This window comes from Denticeps clupeoides, chromosome 3 (assembly GCF_900700375.1).
Source record: "Denticeps clupeoides chromosome 3, fDenClu1.1, whole genome shotgun sequence".
In the NCBI taxonomy this organism is placed as follows: Eukaryota; Metazoa; Chordata; class Actinopteri; order Clupeiformes; family Denticipitidae; genus Denticeps; species Denticeps clupeoides.
Genome location: NC_041709.1, coordinates 26,611,652 through 26,627,184, shown reverse-complemented (window position 1 = coordinate 26,627,184; position 15,533 = coordinate 26,611,652). Strand labels below are relative to the sequence as shown.

The window sequence follows — 15,533 nt, the reverse complement described above, 5'->3', positions numbered from 1 at the left end:
TGATCCAAGTAGTATTGTAGTTTGTTTGTGTTTTTTTTTTTTTTTCACAACATTTTCACAACTAAATTATATTTAATCGCTTTTCTGCGAACGTGCCAGAGTGAAACATGTGTTATTTCTACATGCTTGGTGAAAGTATGAATTATAAACAAACATTTGTACAGTCAGTCAAGACACGACATATACTCGTTCTGACATAAGGCAGGCAGCTGTCATTGTGAAGTGAAAATGTACAGCTGTGCAGCTGTACAAAAAAGGCAAGTTTTTCCTAGTTAACAACCAAAAAGCTAAATCTGTAAATATTCTGAAATAGTATTATTGATTGTTCCTGGTTTGACTAAATGTTTATGCATCAAGGCTGATTTGTTAGAGACAAAAATCGAAAAGTGGGGGGACAATACACAAATGGAGAAATCTTCCCATAAACCAGGATTCTGAGGCACTGAAGACACCAAAACAGCCTACATATCTCTTAAATTACCTCTTTTAATCTTGTGTACACTAAAAGTAAATTTACACATTTTAAGTTGGAAAAGAACCCGGGCATGCACGTACATTTCTGTACAGGCTCTTCAAGTGAACTTGTTTTCCATAGGAATTTTCCCATACATTTTACAGGCCATAGTTTTAGCTGTACACCACCGTCAGCCACAGTGAACTATGACAGTACATCCACTTCATCATTACAATGTGCAAAATCCTCCACGGAATACACTGACAGTGATCAAACAAGCAAAAAAAAAAAAAAAAGTGCCTAAATGACTGCATGAACCAAACAAACAACATAATCTGACAAATGGAAGCAGAAATTGGTCCCTTGTTCCCTAGTGTTGGAAGCCTCTTGCCTTCATATATGTACACATTGATTCCTTCAGAAATACAACAAACCAGCAGATCAAAAAACTAAAATTAACATAAAAAAAAAATGACCCCACCATTCTACTATTACATCAGAAACATACTAAGCCCATTGTCACTGCCTCAGTGATAGTCATTGATGAAGCGTAGTCATAGTGGACATCCAAAAGAGACCCTGAAATTAACATATGGGTGAAAACAGAAGAGGGTAAAACATTAAAAATAGGCTCTCAGAAACACAAGATGAAAAACACTCGGTTGGATTTTGCAGGCAGTGTGGTATTCAAGTCATTTTATATATATGTGTGTATATACATATATACATACATATATATCACACATGTACATCATTTCTATTCGCCTTGCTTGAAGGACTTTGTCCAGTGTTTCCTTACATAAACTCACACACGCACACAAACACGCACAGCTCACCCACACCTCATAGAATAAAAACAGAGGAAAAACATGACAAAAGACAATCCCTGATTATATACACACTGATTCATCTAATGACAATTAACATTAACAAATTGCCTAGCAACATGATAAATAATGGTTGTTGCTTTTTCCCCAACAGTATCACTTTTTCCAGATCTGCCACTTTTTTCCCCCGTTAAGGACAAATGACTAATGCTTGGTCACAATAAAATGATCTAAGAATCGAATTAAATAAAAAAGAGAGAATCAAAGAAGCTACTCTCGTGTGGTATATAGAATGAGTGCCTAGTTTAACGCAACCAAATGTCAGGAGAACCAAACAATGACACCTGGCAGCAAAAATACCAAAAACAGACCAAGCCCCAATAGATGAAGAAATAAATGGGTGGATGCATGGAGGAAACTGATTGAGACGAGCAGAATAAATCCAGATGGGGGAAGGTTCAATCCGGCATAGGCTCAGAGGAGGCCAGTGGGGTTAACGTGGTTGGAAACATGAGCACTTTGGCCTGCATGAAGGACAAGTCTGGAAGGCTGCAGATCACCTTCAGAGCCTCCTCACTCAGGTTCTCTTCCTTTCTGGGTTTCCTGCAGGAGCAGAATCGAGATTGGAGTATTAAACACACAGCCAGTGCACCACAGTGCAGAGAGACAGTCCTGAACCGAGAAAGATCTTAGTCACAGAAATTGTACACGCAATTTATATTTCAAAATGCTTGTGGTGGGTACAGATATATTGTGGTGGCTTATCAGATGGCTGGGAGATGACTCAAAAAACACATGGAGGAAAATGGCCACTGGAATGTATGTAAAGTATTCTTGAGTGTATACGATAACATCAAAATAACAATAAGATAACCTTGTTTTAATTTTGAAATGGGTTTGACTAAAAGAAATTGTTTATGTCTGTTCTACTAGGTACTTGTACTACAATTGCATTTAAAAAAAAAAAAAAACAATAAAAAAATTAAAACTGTACTAAAAGGTCATCAGTTTTTGTTAATTAAAACTAAATGTATAATTCTGGCTAAAATAAGACTAAAATACATAAAAGTTAAGCTGACAGAAACTTGACTAAACTAAAATTAGTCTGGACATGACAAAGACTAATAAAGACTAAAATGACAGCTTGACCCAAAGACTAAAATTAATACAGGCCGCCAAAAACAACTACACATGCAACACCTGAGCAGGCAATAAAAATCGCAATCAGCTGCTTCCAACACAACACCTACATAGAAAAACGTTATAGGACGGGGACTATAATCCAAGAGCAGAGGTGTAAAATAACAAATTACAATTACTCAAGTTATTGTAATTGAGTAGTTTTTCAGAGTAATTTGTAATTTAAGTTGTAGGTCATTTTAAATCAAGTACATTTTTACCCAAGTATTTTACATTTACATTTATGGCATTTGGCAGACGCCCTTATCCAGAGTGATGCTTTCAAGTTACCATCGATGAAGAGATCAATTCTGGTTCACTAGGACCCCCAACTATAAATAAAATCATTTTATTCACTCTGTTGTATATTCTGTACATAAGTTAGACAATAAGAAAGTTACTCAATCTAAATATTCTCTAAAGAGGAAGGTCTTGAGCTGCCGTTTGAAAATACTCAGTGACTGAGCTGTTCTGACCTCAAGTGGAAGTTCATTCCACCACCGAGTGTCCAAGAAAGAGAAGAGTCTAGATGAGAGTCTTCCTTTTACCTTCAGAGATGGAGGGACCAGGCGAGTAGTTCATGGATACAGCTACTGGGAGCCAGTGGAGGGAATGTAGCAATGTGAGAGAATTTGGAAAGGTTGAAGATCAGTCATGCTGCTGCATTCTGTATTAGTTGTATAGGTTGGATGGTACATAGAGGTAGACCTGCTAGAAAGTAGTTACAGTAATCCAGTTGTGAGATTACTAAGGACTGAACCAGTATCTGGGTGGCCTGTGTTGACCTCACCAAGTGATATCGTGTACAGGGAAAAAAGGAGAGGACCTAGTACTGAGCCTTGAGGGACACCAGTGGAGAGTCTACATGGTACATGGTTGGATGTGATATATGGATGTGTTGTTTATGATATAAGAAATGGAAGGGATGAGGTCAGAAGAGATGGTCTGGAGCATTGTGGAAGGGATTGGATCTAGTGAACAGGTGGTTGGATTGCCTGTAGATATGCTCTGAATGATTTCATCTGATGTGAGCTTAGAAAACTGATTTAGAGCAATTGTAGAATCTTCAGAGGGTAGAGAAGGATTTGTGGTGGATAATGTCTCACAGATTTTTTTCAATCTTCCCTGTGAAGAAGTTGGCAAAATTATCAGCAGTCAGGGAAGAAGGGGCAGGGGGAGTCGGAGGGTTGAGTAGAGATAAGAATATGTTGGGGAGTTTTTGAGGGTTGTGGGCAGAGGCTACGAGTTTTGCCTTGTAGAAAGCAGTTTTAGCAGCAGTGAGGTTAGCGGAAAATTTGTGTAGAAGATTCTGGTAATACAGTAGGCCTAAGTCAAGCTGTGATTTCTTCTCTCCACTGGTCATAGTACTCTTCGATTGCTGCGCAATGTATCAGAGAGCCAGGGTGCAGCGGGAGAAGTCCTTTTGGGTTTAGAAGATAGAGGACAAAGGTGATCCATAGAAAGGGAAGCACACTTCAAGCACAAAGTAAGTCATCTTCTGTTTTAATGTTATAACAAATTCACAATTTGCTTCACACAAACAACAACTTGACTGCTGTTAGAGAATGTTACACAGATAAATAGCATCAGCTTTTCAATGCTGAGTGTCTGTATCCTAAACATTTACAGGCCTGCAGCCTGAAAGCATGTGGTATTAAGTAAAATACTCTATACAGTGCATCCAGAAACTATTTCACAGCGTGTTTGTTTTCAGCCCTATTACAAAATTGATTAAATGCATTTTTCCTCTATTCTACCCCATAATGACGATGTGAAAAAAGTTTACTTGAGGTTTTAGCAAATTTATTACAAATTTTAAAAAAATTAGAAAGCACATGTACATCACATGTATTCACCGCCTTTGCTCAATACTATGTTGATATACCTTTGGAAGCAATTACAGTCTCTAGGTCTTTTTAAACATGATGGCACATGCTTGGTACACCTATCCTTGGCCAGTTTCGCCCAATCCTCTTTGTAGAACCTCTAAAGCTCTATCAGGTTGGATGGGGAGCTTTTGTGCACCGCCATTTTAAGATCTCGCCAGAGATGTTCAATCGGAGTCAACATTTACATTTACATTTACGTTTACGGCATTTGGCAGACGCCCTTATCCAGAGCGACTTACAACGTGCTTTCAAGTTACCATCGATGAAGAGATCAATTCCGGTTCACTAGGACCCCAACTATGAATACATCTATTTAATTCACTCTGTTGTAGATTCTGTACACAAAGTTTGACAAGAAAATTACAATTTAATCTAAATATTCTTTAAAGAGGAAGGTCTTGAGCTGTCGTTTGAAGGTGCTCAGTGACTGAGCTGTTCATTCCACCACCGAGGGGCCAAGACGGAGAAGAGTCTAGATGAATGTTTTCCTTTTACCTTCAGAGATGGAGGGACCAGGCGAGCAGTACTGGAGGCTCGGAGTAGACGAGGTGCAGTGCGGGGTGTAATAAGGGCTGTGAGGTAGGATGGTGCTGCTCCATGTTTGGCTTTGTAGGCCAGCATCAGTATTTTGAACCTGATGCGTGCAGCTACTGGGAGCCAGTGAAGGGAACGTAGCAGAGGGGTGGTATGGGAGAATTTGGGAAGGTTGAAGATCAGTCGTGCTGCTGCATTTTGTATGAGTTGTAGAGGTCGGATGGTACATAGTGGTAGACCAGCTAGAAGGGAGTTGCAGTAGTCCAGTCGTGAGATTACTAAGGACTGAACCAGTAGTTGGGTGGCCTGGGTTGACAGGTAAGGGCGGATTCGTCTGATATTGTAGAGAAGGAATCTACATGAGCGGGAAAGATTGCTAATGTGAGTTGAGAAGGAGAGTTGGTTGTCTATTGTTACGCCAAGGTTGGGGGCTGTTGCAGAAGGAGAGAGCTGCGAGTTGTCTAGGTAAATAGCAAGATCCTGATGTGGTGAAGAATCTGCTGGAATGAATATTAGTTCAGTTTTGGTGGGATTGAGTTGGAGGTGATGGGCTGCCATCCAAGACGAGATGTCTGTTAGACATGCAGAGATTTTGGAAGCAGCATGAAGATCAGAGGGAGGAAAGGAGAAGAGGAGTTGTGTGTCGTCAGCATAGCAGTGGTAGGATAATCCATGTGAGGAAATGACCTCACCAAGTGATCTCGTGTAGAGGGAGAAAAGGAGAGGACCTAGCACCGAGCCTTGAGGGACACCAGTGGAGAGTCTACGTGAGGTAGAGGTGGATCCTTTCCAAGTCACTTGGTAAGATCGCTCATCAAGGTAGGAAGCAAACCACTGCCATGCTGAGCCCCGAATTCCAAGCCTCTTCAGGATTGACAAGAGAGTCTTGTGGTTAACGGTGTCAAATGCAGCAGATAGGTCAAGGAGAATAAGAACTGATGACAGTTTTGCCAATCTGGCTGCATGTAGCTGCTCAGTAACCGCCAAAAGGGCAGTCTCGGTGGAATGAGCTGTTCTGAAGCCAGACTGGTTAGGATCCAGGAGGTTGTTCTGTGATAAATGGAGTGATAGCTGGTTGTAGACACAGCGCTCAAGGATTTTGGATAGAAATGAGAGGAGGGAAACTGGTCTGTAATTGTTAATGTCTGTAGGATCAGCAGTGGGTTTCTTTAGGATTGGAAGAACCCTGGCTGTTTTGAAGGCGGATGGTACGTGGCCAGATGAGATTGAGCCGTTTATGATATAAAGTCAAGAGTCAAGTCTGGGCCACTCAAGGACATTAACAGAGTTGTCCTGAAGCCACTTATTTCATATCTTGGCTGTGTGCTTTCCCTCTCTCCTGACTAGTCTCCCTGTTCCTGCAGCTGAGAACCATCCCCACCACCATGCTTCACTGTCGGGATGATATTGGCCTGGTGATGAGCGGTGCCTGGTTTCCTCCAAATGTGACATCTGGCATTCATACCAAGGACCAGAGAGTTTTGTTTCTCATGGTCGGAGAGTCCTTCACGTGGCTTTTGGCAAACTTTTTTCCAAGGAGTGGCTTCCACCTGGCCACTCTATCATACAGGCCCTGCAGACATAGTTGTCCTTCTAGAAGCTTCTCCTCGGTCCACTCTGGAGCTCTGACAGAGTGACCTTCTTCCCCAGTTGCCCTGTTTAGGGTGTGGCCCAGCTCTAGGTAGAGTCCTGGTGTTTTTGAACTTCTTCCACTTATGGATGATGCGGGCCACTGTGACCTTCAAAGCAGCTGAAACATTTTCTGTAACCTTCCCCCGATTTGTGCCTCGAGACAATCCGGTCTCAGAGGTCTAAAGTCAATTCCTTTAACTTTTTGCTTGGTTTGTGCTCTGGCATGACCATTCAACTATGGGACCTTATATAGACTTATATGATGCAGAACCATCTCAAGAATGGTCTGAAAGTTGAATCATGGCAACTGGGCTTTCTTTCTTTAAAGTAGAGGGAAGTTGGCTTGTGCCAACAAATTTATCCTCCAGGTTGGTTTCACCTCATTCCTGACCTTGAATAGGCTCGTTAAGTGAAACAAAGGCAGGGGGGTGGGGGGTGGGTGGATGTGAGAGACCCGCCCTGGCAGCTCCTCATGCCCCCATTAAGCGGGTCATTAAATGTGGCCAACCTGGTGGACATGGGTGGAGGATAAATTTGTGGGCACAAGCCAACTTCCCTCAGATTGACAAAGTTCTGTGGATGCAGAATGAAATGTCTCTACATTAAAGAAAGAAAGTCCAGTTGCCATGACTTTCAGACAAATTCACTTGGATGACTGAGAATCTTCACAGACATCTCAAGAACGATCAGGGGAAACAGTATGCAACTGAGCTCACTTTTGAGTTTCAAGGCACATTTTCTCTTTATTGTAATGTTTGAGTAGGACCATAAAATTCAGAACTTGGTATTTTACTGGGCAACGGCATTTAAGAATGTTTTATGAAGTGGTCTGAACATAGTTTTTGTACATTATACCACCTTATATTACACCGTTCAATTAAAACGACGTGTTGAAAGAAAGTTTTTTTTTTGTTTTTTTTTACTTGTACTCAAGTAGATTGGTACTTTTACTTTTACTTGAGGAAAGTAACGATACTTTTACTTCATTTGATTTTTTTTTCTTCAGCTCTGTCCATGGGTAAAATCACAAAATATTTAAAGAATAATAGTATTTTGAGTTTAGGAGAGGTAGATTCACATTGTTGGAACTGCACTTGGTCTTAGAAGGATGTTTTCTCCACCATATTGTGTTAGAATTCTGTTTTATCCTGTGTGTGAAGCCGGACCTGACCTGGTGGAAGTGCTGTTCTTCTCAACAGTGGACATGAGGCGAGCAAACGCATCAGCTACACGGCTGCCGGTGCTGTTCTGATCCAGCTTTGCTGTGGTGAGCTCATACAGTTCTGGGTCCACACCTTCATGGAAACAGACACACAAAACAGCTTCAATATCTGAAAACTGGATCTGCAGCAAAGCCATGGTTGGTTTACATTTTGTCTGTATTAAAAGCCAATCAGTAGAAAGTGAAGTGATTGTCATTGTGAAACACTGCAGCCCAGAACACAATGACACAGTGAAATGTGTCCTCTGCTTTTAACAATCACCATTAGTGAGTAGTGGGCAGCCATGACAGGCACCCGGGAAGCAGTTTGTGCGGATCGTGCTTCACGTTGAAATTATGGGGTGTTGTGTATAGAACTCTGAGGAAAAATGTGAAATATTTCTGCAAAATGCGGAAAAAGTGATGCACAGTGAATACTTTCTGGATACACTGTATGTAACTGAATGGTGCATGCCATGAGATTGACACTATATTTGTGTCACCCTAAGTATGTGTTCTGATTTTGTTATTTTTAAAGCTACCATTATTTGAAGGCCATTAACAGACTGTAATTTAATAAGTTGATGATAAAGCATGGGTTTAAAGTACAGAATTAAGCACAAAAAGAGATCAAATTAAATAAGATGTTATAACAACTCCAAGAAGAGGAGTGTGATATCATGCTGCGGCTGACCTGGGATAGAAGTGGCGCTGCTAGAGGCCGACTCCTCCACTGGTCCAAAGAAGTCCAGGTTAAGAAGAGCTGAACCTCCACTGGCTAGAGGCCAAATGGGAAGGCAAGACATACCCAGAAAGAATGAAAATGAAAGGAGTAAAAAAGCCAGATATGTTTGTGCGAATATAAAGATAAGGGGAAAGTTGTAGAAAGTAGGAACAGAAATTATTAATGAGAAAAATGGTTAGTAGTTATAAGGTAGCATCAAATATTTCACATAGGAAAGTTAGTATGAATGAAATATTAATGACCCTGCAAGTTAAATTCATTTGAGAAGACTATAGTATATGGCATGTTAAATGACAATATTTTTTTCAGATTTTTCTGTCTCTTTTGCCCTCTAAAAAGAATTGGCAATATCTACACAATAAAACGATATATATTTGAAGGTGGTCCAGTTTAAAAGTGGGCAACATTTATAGAATTTTTTTGGCCGCCCAGTTTGGGGCCAGAAAAGGGATCAGTGGACCTACCATCCAAGGGGTTTGTAAGGCCACTGCTGCTCCAATCAAACTGCACAGGTGGTAGTGCCTCCTAGTGGACAAGGAATTAGAAACAGCCAGGTCTAATTACAATACTATAATCATAATTATAATTATAACAGTTTATTTAAAGGTATTGCAGGAGCTACCACAGGTTCCATGCATGTTTTATGTACAGGTTAAACTATAATTATAAGACCATGGCGGGACCAACTTTTATTTCAGCTGGAGCTCAGGCGTATCCATTAAACCGGTTTGCTGATGTTACCTGTGCTGTGTATGATGGACAGCTGCCCATCTCTGAAGCTGCTGCTGGTGTTTGTGCTATAGAGGCAATCATCTCTGCAGCTGAGACAGGCTTCATAGGCTCTTTGGTGGGCTCCAGCATTCCCTGTACACACGGAAGAAAGGGAGAGGGGACAACAGAATGTGGGCATGATGACACGGCACTATATGCTCCCTGAGCACAGCCCTACTGTCTGCCGTTACTGAACAGAAATCATCTCCCTTTATACAGGGATTTAAGTTGAAGAACCTGAAGTACTCACCAGGCTAGCAGCGTACATGGGTACAATCACTGGCTGCTTCTTCTGGCCAGTAAACAGCTAAGGCCAAGGATGAAAGAAACCGTGTGAGGTCTAAATGTAATATGCTGTAACATGACATCAATCTACAAATCAAATCAACTTACAATATTCCTGGTGTCGATGCCTAGAGAACAGAGAAGTGTTTTGTTGCTATGGGAACCTCCCCACTGGTACCTGAGGCCAAAGGCATTGTGGATGTCCTGCAGCTGGTGCCACACGGTCCATAGACCCCTGCAGAACACATATAGGCCATTATGGTTTTTAACGGTCCAAACATGTAACTGGTGGCAGACAACTGGGGCAGTGGGGGTCTAGTGGGTAAGGAAGAAGACCAGTAATCTGAAGTAGCCACTGAGGAGCCTTTGATCAAGGTAGCGTACAAACACACTTCCCTTCTCAGCCTTTCATGGCTGCCCACTGCTGGTGATGCAGGTTTAAATGCAGAGGACACATTCCCCTAAAATGGGGACATTTCTATCCGATCTGGCCTTGCGTCCGAACAGAGTTTTAGGGGACACAGAACTGCTATTTAAAAAAAAAATCTCTTTTCTGTGTAGATCATATTCTCCAGCAGTGTATAGAATTTGGACTTTTAGCTAGTACACATACACACACATGCTTTTATACTCCACAATATTGAGTCATGAGGTCATGAAAGTGATTAAATTCATTTTCTGGTGGCAAAAAATAAACAAAAAACGTGAAACAGGAACCGTGCCATAACACAAGACCAATGAGGATGGAGCCATTCCCTTTACCCATTCACAACCGCACCCTCTCCCTTCTGGGGCTGGGATTCATCAGTAGGCTCCAGGAAGCTTTTGAGAGGTAGCATGTCCTCCACCACCTCAACAACTGTAGTTTCATGGAAACAGACCTGGAACAGTCTTTCCAGCTGACACAACAGAGAAACCTACAGGATGACACATACGTTACTGTTCATGTGCATATTAAACTGCGACTTGAGAGCTCCAGAACTAATAAATAGAAACTTCTGTATTACAAAGAGGAGTTTTGCGTCTGCGTGTTTGCAATGATTAAAAAAATAACATAGACAGAGCAGTCCAGCAACATTCCTGAGGGTTTTCAAATTCCACAGCCACGTTCAGCTATTTAAGTTGTAAGAGTGAAACAATTAGCAATCTCACTCCCAGGGAAAACATACATCAGTCATGGTGGAAATTATTGCTCCCCCCTCTGGAATTTTTCAACAGGGAACACTTGGTACATGCATGTTTATTTCCTTTATGTGCATTGGAACACAAAACAGAGCATGCCAAATTTGGCATGATTTCACACAGAACTCCAAGAAAGTGTGCCACACTACACATGGAGAACCAAGAAACCTTCAAGTTGCTTTGTCCACTGTGCACAACATGATCAAGAGGATTTCAAGACATGGTACTGTAACTAATCTTCCTGGATGTTAATGGAAGAGAGAATTTGGGAAAAAAAGACTCCAATGCAGGATGAACAACCGCTATCAAGCCATTACATTTACATTTGTAGCATTTATCAGACGCCCTTTTCCAGAGCGACTTCAATCAGTAGTTACAGGGACAGTCCCCCTTGGAGCAATTTAGTGTTAAGTGTCTTGCTCAGGGACACAATGGTAGTAAGTGTGATTTGAACCTGGGTCTTCTGGTTCATAGGCAAGTGTGTTACCCACTAGGCTACTACCACCCCTCTGCCATTCTGCAGACTTGGGTTCTGCAAACAGTGTCAGCTCGATCTTTCTACTGACATCTGAACAAAATGAAGCAAAATGGCAGGGGACCCAGCAGGGAGTGTATATTCCATATACCGGCCCCCCCTACTATCAAAAGATTTTGGAGCACAATATAAGCTCCCAAACAAACCTCTAAAAGCACCAAGAAATGTTGCTTCAATACTCATAAAGGAAATAAATGTGTAATTACAATAATTCCAGGGTTTCACATAAATTTCAAAATTGTGCTCTACTACAGCAAATACATATTATACTGAGTTTATAATGTGAATTAATCATTTATAATAACAAAATAGCACAATTCCATTTTGAGGTATTTGGTCACCAATGAGACAAAAAAAAGGGCTGCATCTATTCCACATTTCTGTCAGATAGACACTCTTACCGCAGAACTGTCCCTCCTGCTGCCATCAGTAACTGGCACCTGCCACTCCTCCTGGCCTTTTTCTGAAAGTTCCGTACTCTGCTCCTCGCCAAAATTGGCCCAGGTCTCTGCTCCTGTGTCCTCTTCCTGCTTGTCAAAAGCAGTCCATCCCCCTTCCTCCACGGCCATATCCCTGCTCAAGGGAGCTGAACTGAAATCCGCAAAACTGTCACTTGCAGGGAAATCGCCCAACTGGTCCCCTTCACTCCCCTCAGTGACACCTGCATTCTGGACTTCCCCAGAGTCATCAACGTTGCACAATTCCTCCTGTTCTGAAAGTGCAGATTCCCTCAAGACTGAAGCTGATGTGTCTGTTGCAGAGTTTCCTTGGTCTGGAAGAGCAAGAGGCTGGTCAAAATCAGCAAATCCCTGGCCACCACCAAAGGACGTCACCTCTCCAAAGTCCCCAAAATCCCCAAAGTCCTCATCGTCATCAGCTAGCTGACTGTGCTCAGCAGGTGTGGCCATTTCCTCCTGCAGTGGTGGTGACGGAACTGACCCTGTTGTGCTGAAGTCTCCGAACTCCTCTAGGGCGTCAGTGGACAGTGGCCGTCCAAACGAGGTCTCTGTTTCCGTTTCAGTTTCATTTTCTGAACTTTCACGCTTTTCGTCCACATGCTCACCTGGCCTGCTCATGTCCAATTCTTTGTTCCTCAAGACAATGTCCTCCTCCTCTTCCTCATCAGATGGTCCTTGTGTTCTTCCGTTCTGGGCACCTGTGTCCTGTGCAATGTGTGTAACTGCAACTTTAGTGTTGCAACATGAACTGTCAGTTTCTGGGTCCCTTTGTCCCTTTGTTGTGTCAAAGCCCCGTTCCCCATTGCTGATGCTCTCTGTTTGCTCTTCCTCTGAGACAATGCCATTCCTAACATACCCATCCTCCTCAGAACTTCCTGCTCGCTCTTCAGGATAACCAAGCTGCGAGCAACCTTCATCTGTCTGCCACTCCTCAGCAAATGGCTTTTCCCAGTTTGGTGACTCGTTTGTACACTGGTTAGTGTTAGAGAACGCAGAGAAATCTGCAAAGTCATCCTTGTGGTCATCTTCAGCGCTCTGAGTTGAAGAAAAGTTCGTAGCAGTATTGTCCAAGGAAACATGGGAAACATGAGTCTTAGGTGCACCGAACGCTGAGAAACCATTGGTGAGCCCTCCTGACGAGTCCACACCCCCATTGCAGTCAGGTGTCTCAAACTCCGTCCGGTCACTGTCCTTTAGGAAAGAACCCATGTGACGCTCAGACAAACGTTTCAGCTCTTCCGTGCTTAGCGTCCTTCCCGAGGGGCTGTCCGACCGGCTTGGGATTATGCCATTAGGCTTTGCCGACACAATCATGGGTGCAGAGTCTGAAAAGCCAACAACGCCGCCACTATTGAGCTCAGGGGGTGATGTGGCTGTGAGAGCCGGTGCCTGGTCAAAGGTGCCGGGTGTCTCAAACTCAGAAAAGCTGACGCTGTTGGGCACTCCTGAAAAGTCACCAAATTCGTCATCGTCATCGTCGACACCGACTTCCATGGGGGGCGGAGAGGAGGAGTACATACGGATGACATCAGGCTCCATTGTGCTTGCCGTGGTCACAGAAGAGCCGCACATGCACACCTGAAGGCAGAAAACAAATATGAGAAAAGTCACAAATTAGATCCAGAAATATAAATGCTTGTTATGTGTTGTTCTGTGATGCTACAGCCGCAGTCCTGCTGGATTCTCTCTTGATGCAGAGACGGGACAACGTGGTCCTTTTTCCAGCAAACCCTGTAAGCATCGCAGAGGACTCCATGTGTTGTTGCAGCAATAATAATAACGTGACTGATCAATTAATGAACGTAAAATAGCAATATATTTCAATATAAATATATTTGCATTTCCGTTGAAAGAGCAGCCAGGGCAGTAGTGTATTTTATTCTAAATACCTGGCCCAATAATCAAAATAAAAAATAAACACCTTACAATTTATGTAACTGTTCGATGCAAGAAAACCCGAAAGAAGTACAGTTTTAAGTCATAAAAAAATTGTACACTTTGCATCCGAACACATTTCCATCCGGGGGAGGCGTGGCTTCTATCTTCCACGTTCCCCTAGTTGCCCTGGTTTTAGATGTAAGATCTGCACGTTATTAAGCGGCAAACTGCGAACGACACGGACATTACAGTACCTGGAGGTCAGAGGTCTTTCACCGACAGTGTAGTGGTGAAAGTTGGGGGACCAGAGATTCCGATCAAACCTGACAGCTGGTCACCAACACTAGAGATCTAGTGTGGAAGGCAGCCCTCCAAAGCCTTACCAAGCGTTTCAACACAATGACATGCTGTTAATTCGTAGCTAGCTACTGTAGCAAAAACAAACGACGACATTTCATTAATGCATCTACTGTAGCACAAAAAAAATTAAATCCACACTAAAATCCGAAAATGTGTTCCACTTAACCTCGCCCGCCTGCTCAAACATACAGGGCCCGACCACAACTTGCTAACTTGTTAGCTGCTCTGGCCATGACAACATGCACCTTCCGCTTAATAACGTCGCACAGCAAACAAATAAAAACTTTTTATCGCCGCGAGAGAGTTGGCGAAATCTTCTTTCTCTCCCCACCCCACCAACATTACAATGGCGAAACTAGATGGTTTAGCTGGTCCGGCTGGCTAGCAGGGTAGCAGGGTTTTAATGTTTCGAAACATCAACACGCACGCAGCCGGCTAGCTCCCGTTAGCTTCGCTGGCTAACTGGCTTTAGATCCCGGTGTGTGGCGTAAAACCGAATTATCCGGCTTTCATACCTCAAGGTCCTCGGCAGCTCATCTCCGCGGCTCAGTAGAAGACTACACCTGCCATTTACGCCGCGGGCTACGACGGCCGTAGAGAAAACAAACAGAGCACAAGCCTGACAGGATTTGAACAGCATCCATGGGATAAGGCTGACTCCTCCGGTAATGGTATGGTCCGCCGCTTTCTGATTATTTCCCAGCATGCAAGAGCTTTGATGTGGAGAGCATGCCAGCATCCCGGCCTCAGCGCGTCGAGATGAATTGTTCGGTGCAGGTCCATCCACTGCTGCCTTGCTGACCAGGAAGAGAATAACAGGGTGGGGATGGATGATCTGGTATTTAATATGGCCTATATTTCCACCTAAGTACATGTTTAAAAAAAATACATCCCCACCCTTCTAAAGGAAAATCAAGTTTACAGTTTTATTGTCATAAACAGATACCCAATTTATGCATTTCTGTCTTAAATTGTCTGTAAGTTAAAAGAACTGTATACTTTTTCATGGAGTTCTGCCAGAAGTGGACAGCTATATTCTGCCCAGTGGGCGGCAGTTCAAGTAACATCCAACTGCTCCAAACTCCTGTCCTCCACAAATGGACATCTCACTGGGAAAAAAAAAAACTAAAATTCCAGTCCAATGTATCAACGTTTTTATTTAAAATATTTATATATTACCATCAATGTTAATCATTTAAAAGCATTAATTATCTTTGCACCAGTTTGAATGATACAACATTTTTAAACAAAATAATTTAAAAGTACATAAAATAACTAGCTATTTACAGAATTCTACAGTTGTTTAACTTATACCTAAATTGGCATACTGATCTTCTTACAGTCATTTACATCATCTCAATCTAAGACAGAACTCCTAAGTATATATTTTTTAATGAAAGTGAAAGTGATTGTCATTGTGAAACAGCGAAATGTGTCCTCTGCTTTTAACCATCAAGGTTAACCATCATTTTTTGATCCTTTGTCCCTCACCATAATGGACATTGATTATGTGTCCCCTTTAGCTTGTAACATTTAGTAAATTGAGTAAATGTTCAGTTCATTGCATTTATCTCCGTGTGTAGAGGCAATATTGGTCCTGTGA

The 15,533-nt window shown here is 42.4% G+C and overlaps 1 protein-coding gene across 3 annotated transcripts; it reads right to left on the bottom strand.

The window, feature by feature from the left end:
- Positions 1–468: 468 nt before the first annotated feature.
- On the bottom strand, positions 469–14,727 carry aftpha (aftiphilin a). 3 transcript variants are annotated; one of them, XM_028974547.1, is made up of 11 exons: positions 14,446–14,727; positions 13,213–13,270; positions 11,636–13,137; positions 10,280–10,434; positions 9,626–9,752; positions 9,483–9,539; positions 9,203–9,325; positions 8,926–8,986; positions 8,411–8,494; positions 7,687–7,810; positions 469–1,884 (listed from the first exon to the last, which is right to left on the bottom strand). In XM_028974547.1, the coding sequence occupies exons 2-11, from the start codon at positions 13,262–13,264 to the stop codon at positions 1,740–1,742; spliced, it is 2,430 nt and encodes an 809-aa protein (XP_028830380.1). In that variant the 5' UTR covers positions 13,265–13,270; positions 14,446–14,727; the 3' UTR covers positions 469–1,739. The 3 variants fall into 3 exon arrangements, with proteins under 3 accessions (XP_028830380.1, XP_028830379.1, XP_028830381.1); XM_028974546.1 differs by having other exon boundaries at positions 11,636–13,270; positions 14,446–14,724; XM_028974548.1 differs by lacking the exon at positions 8,411–8,494 and having other exon boundaries at positions 11,636–13,270; positions 14,446–14,724.
- Positions 14,728–15,533: the final 806 nt, after the last annotated feature.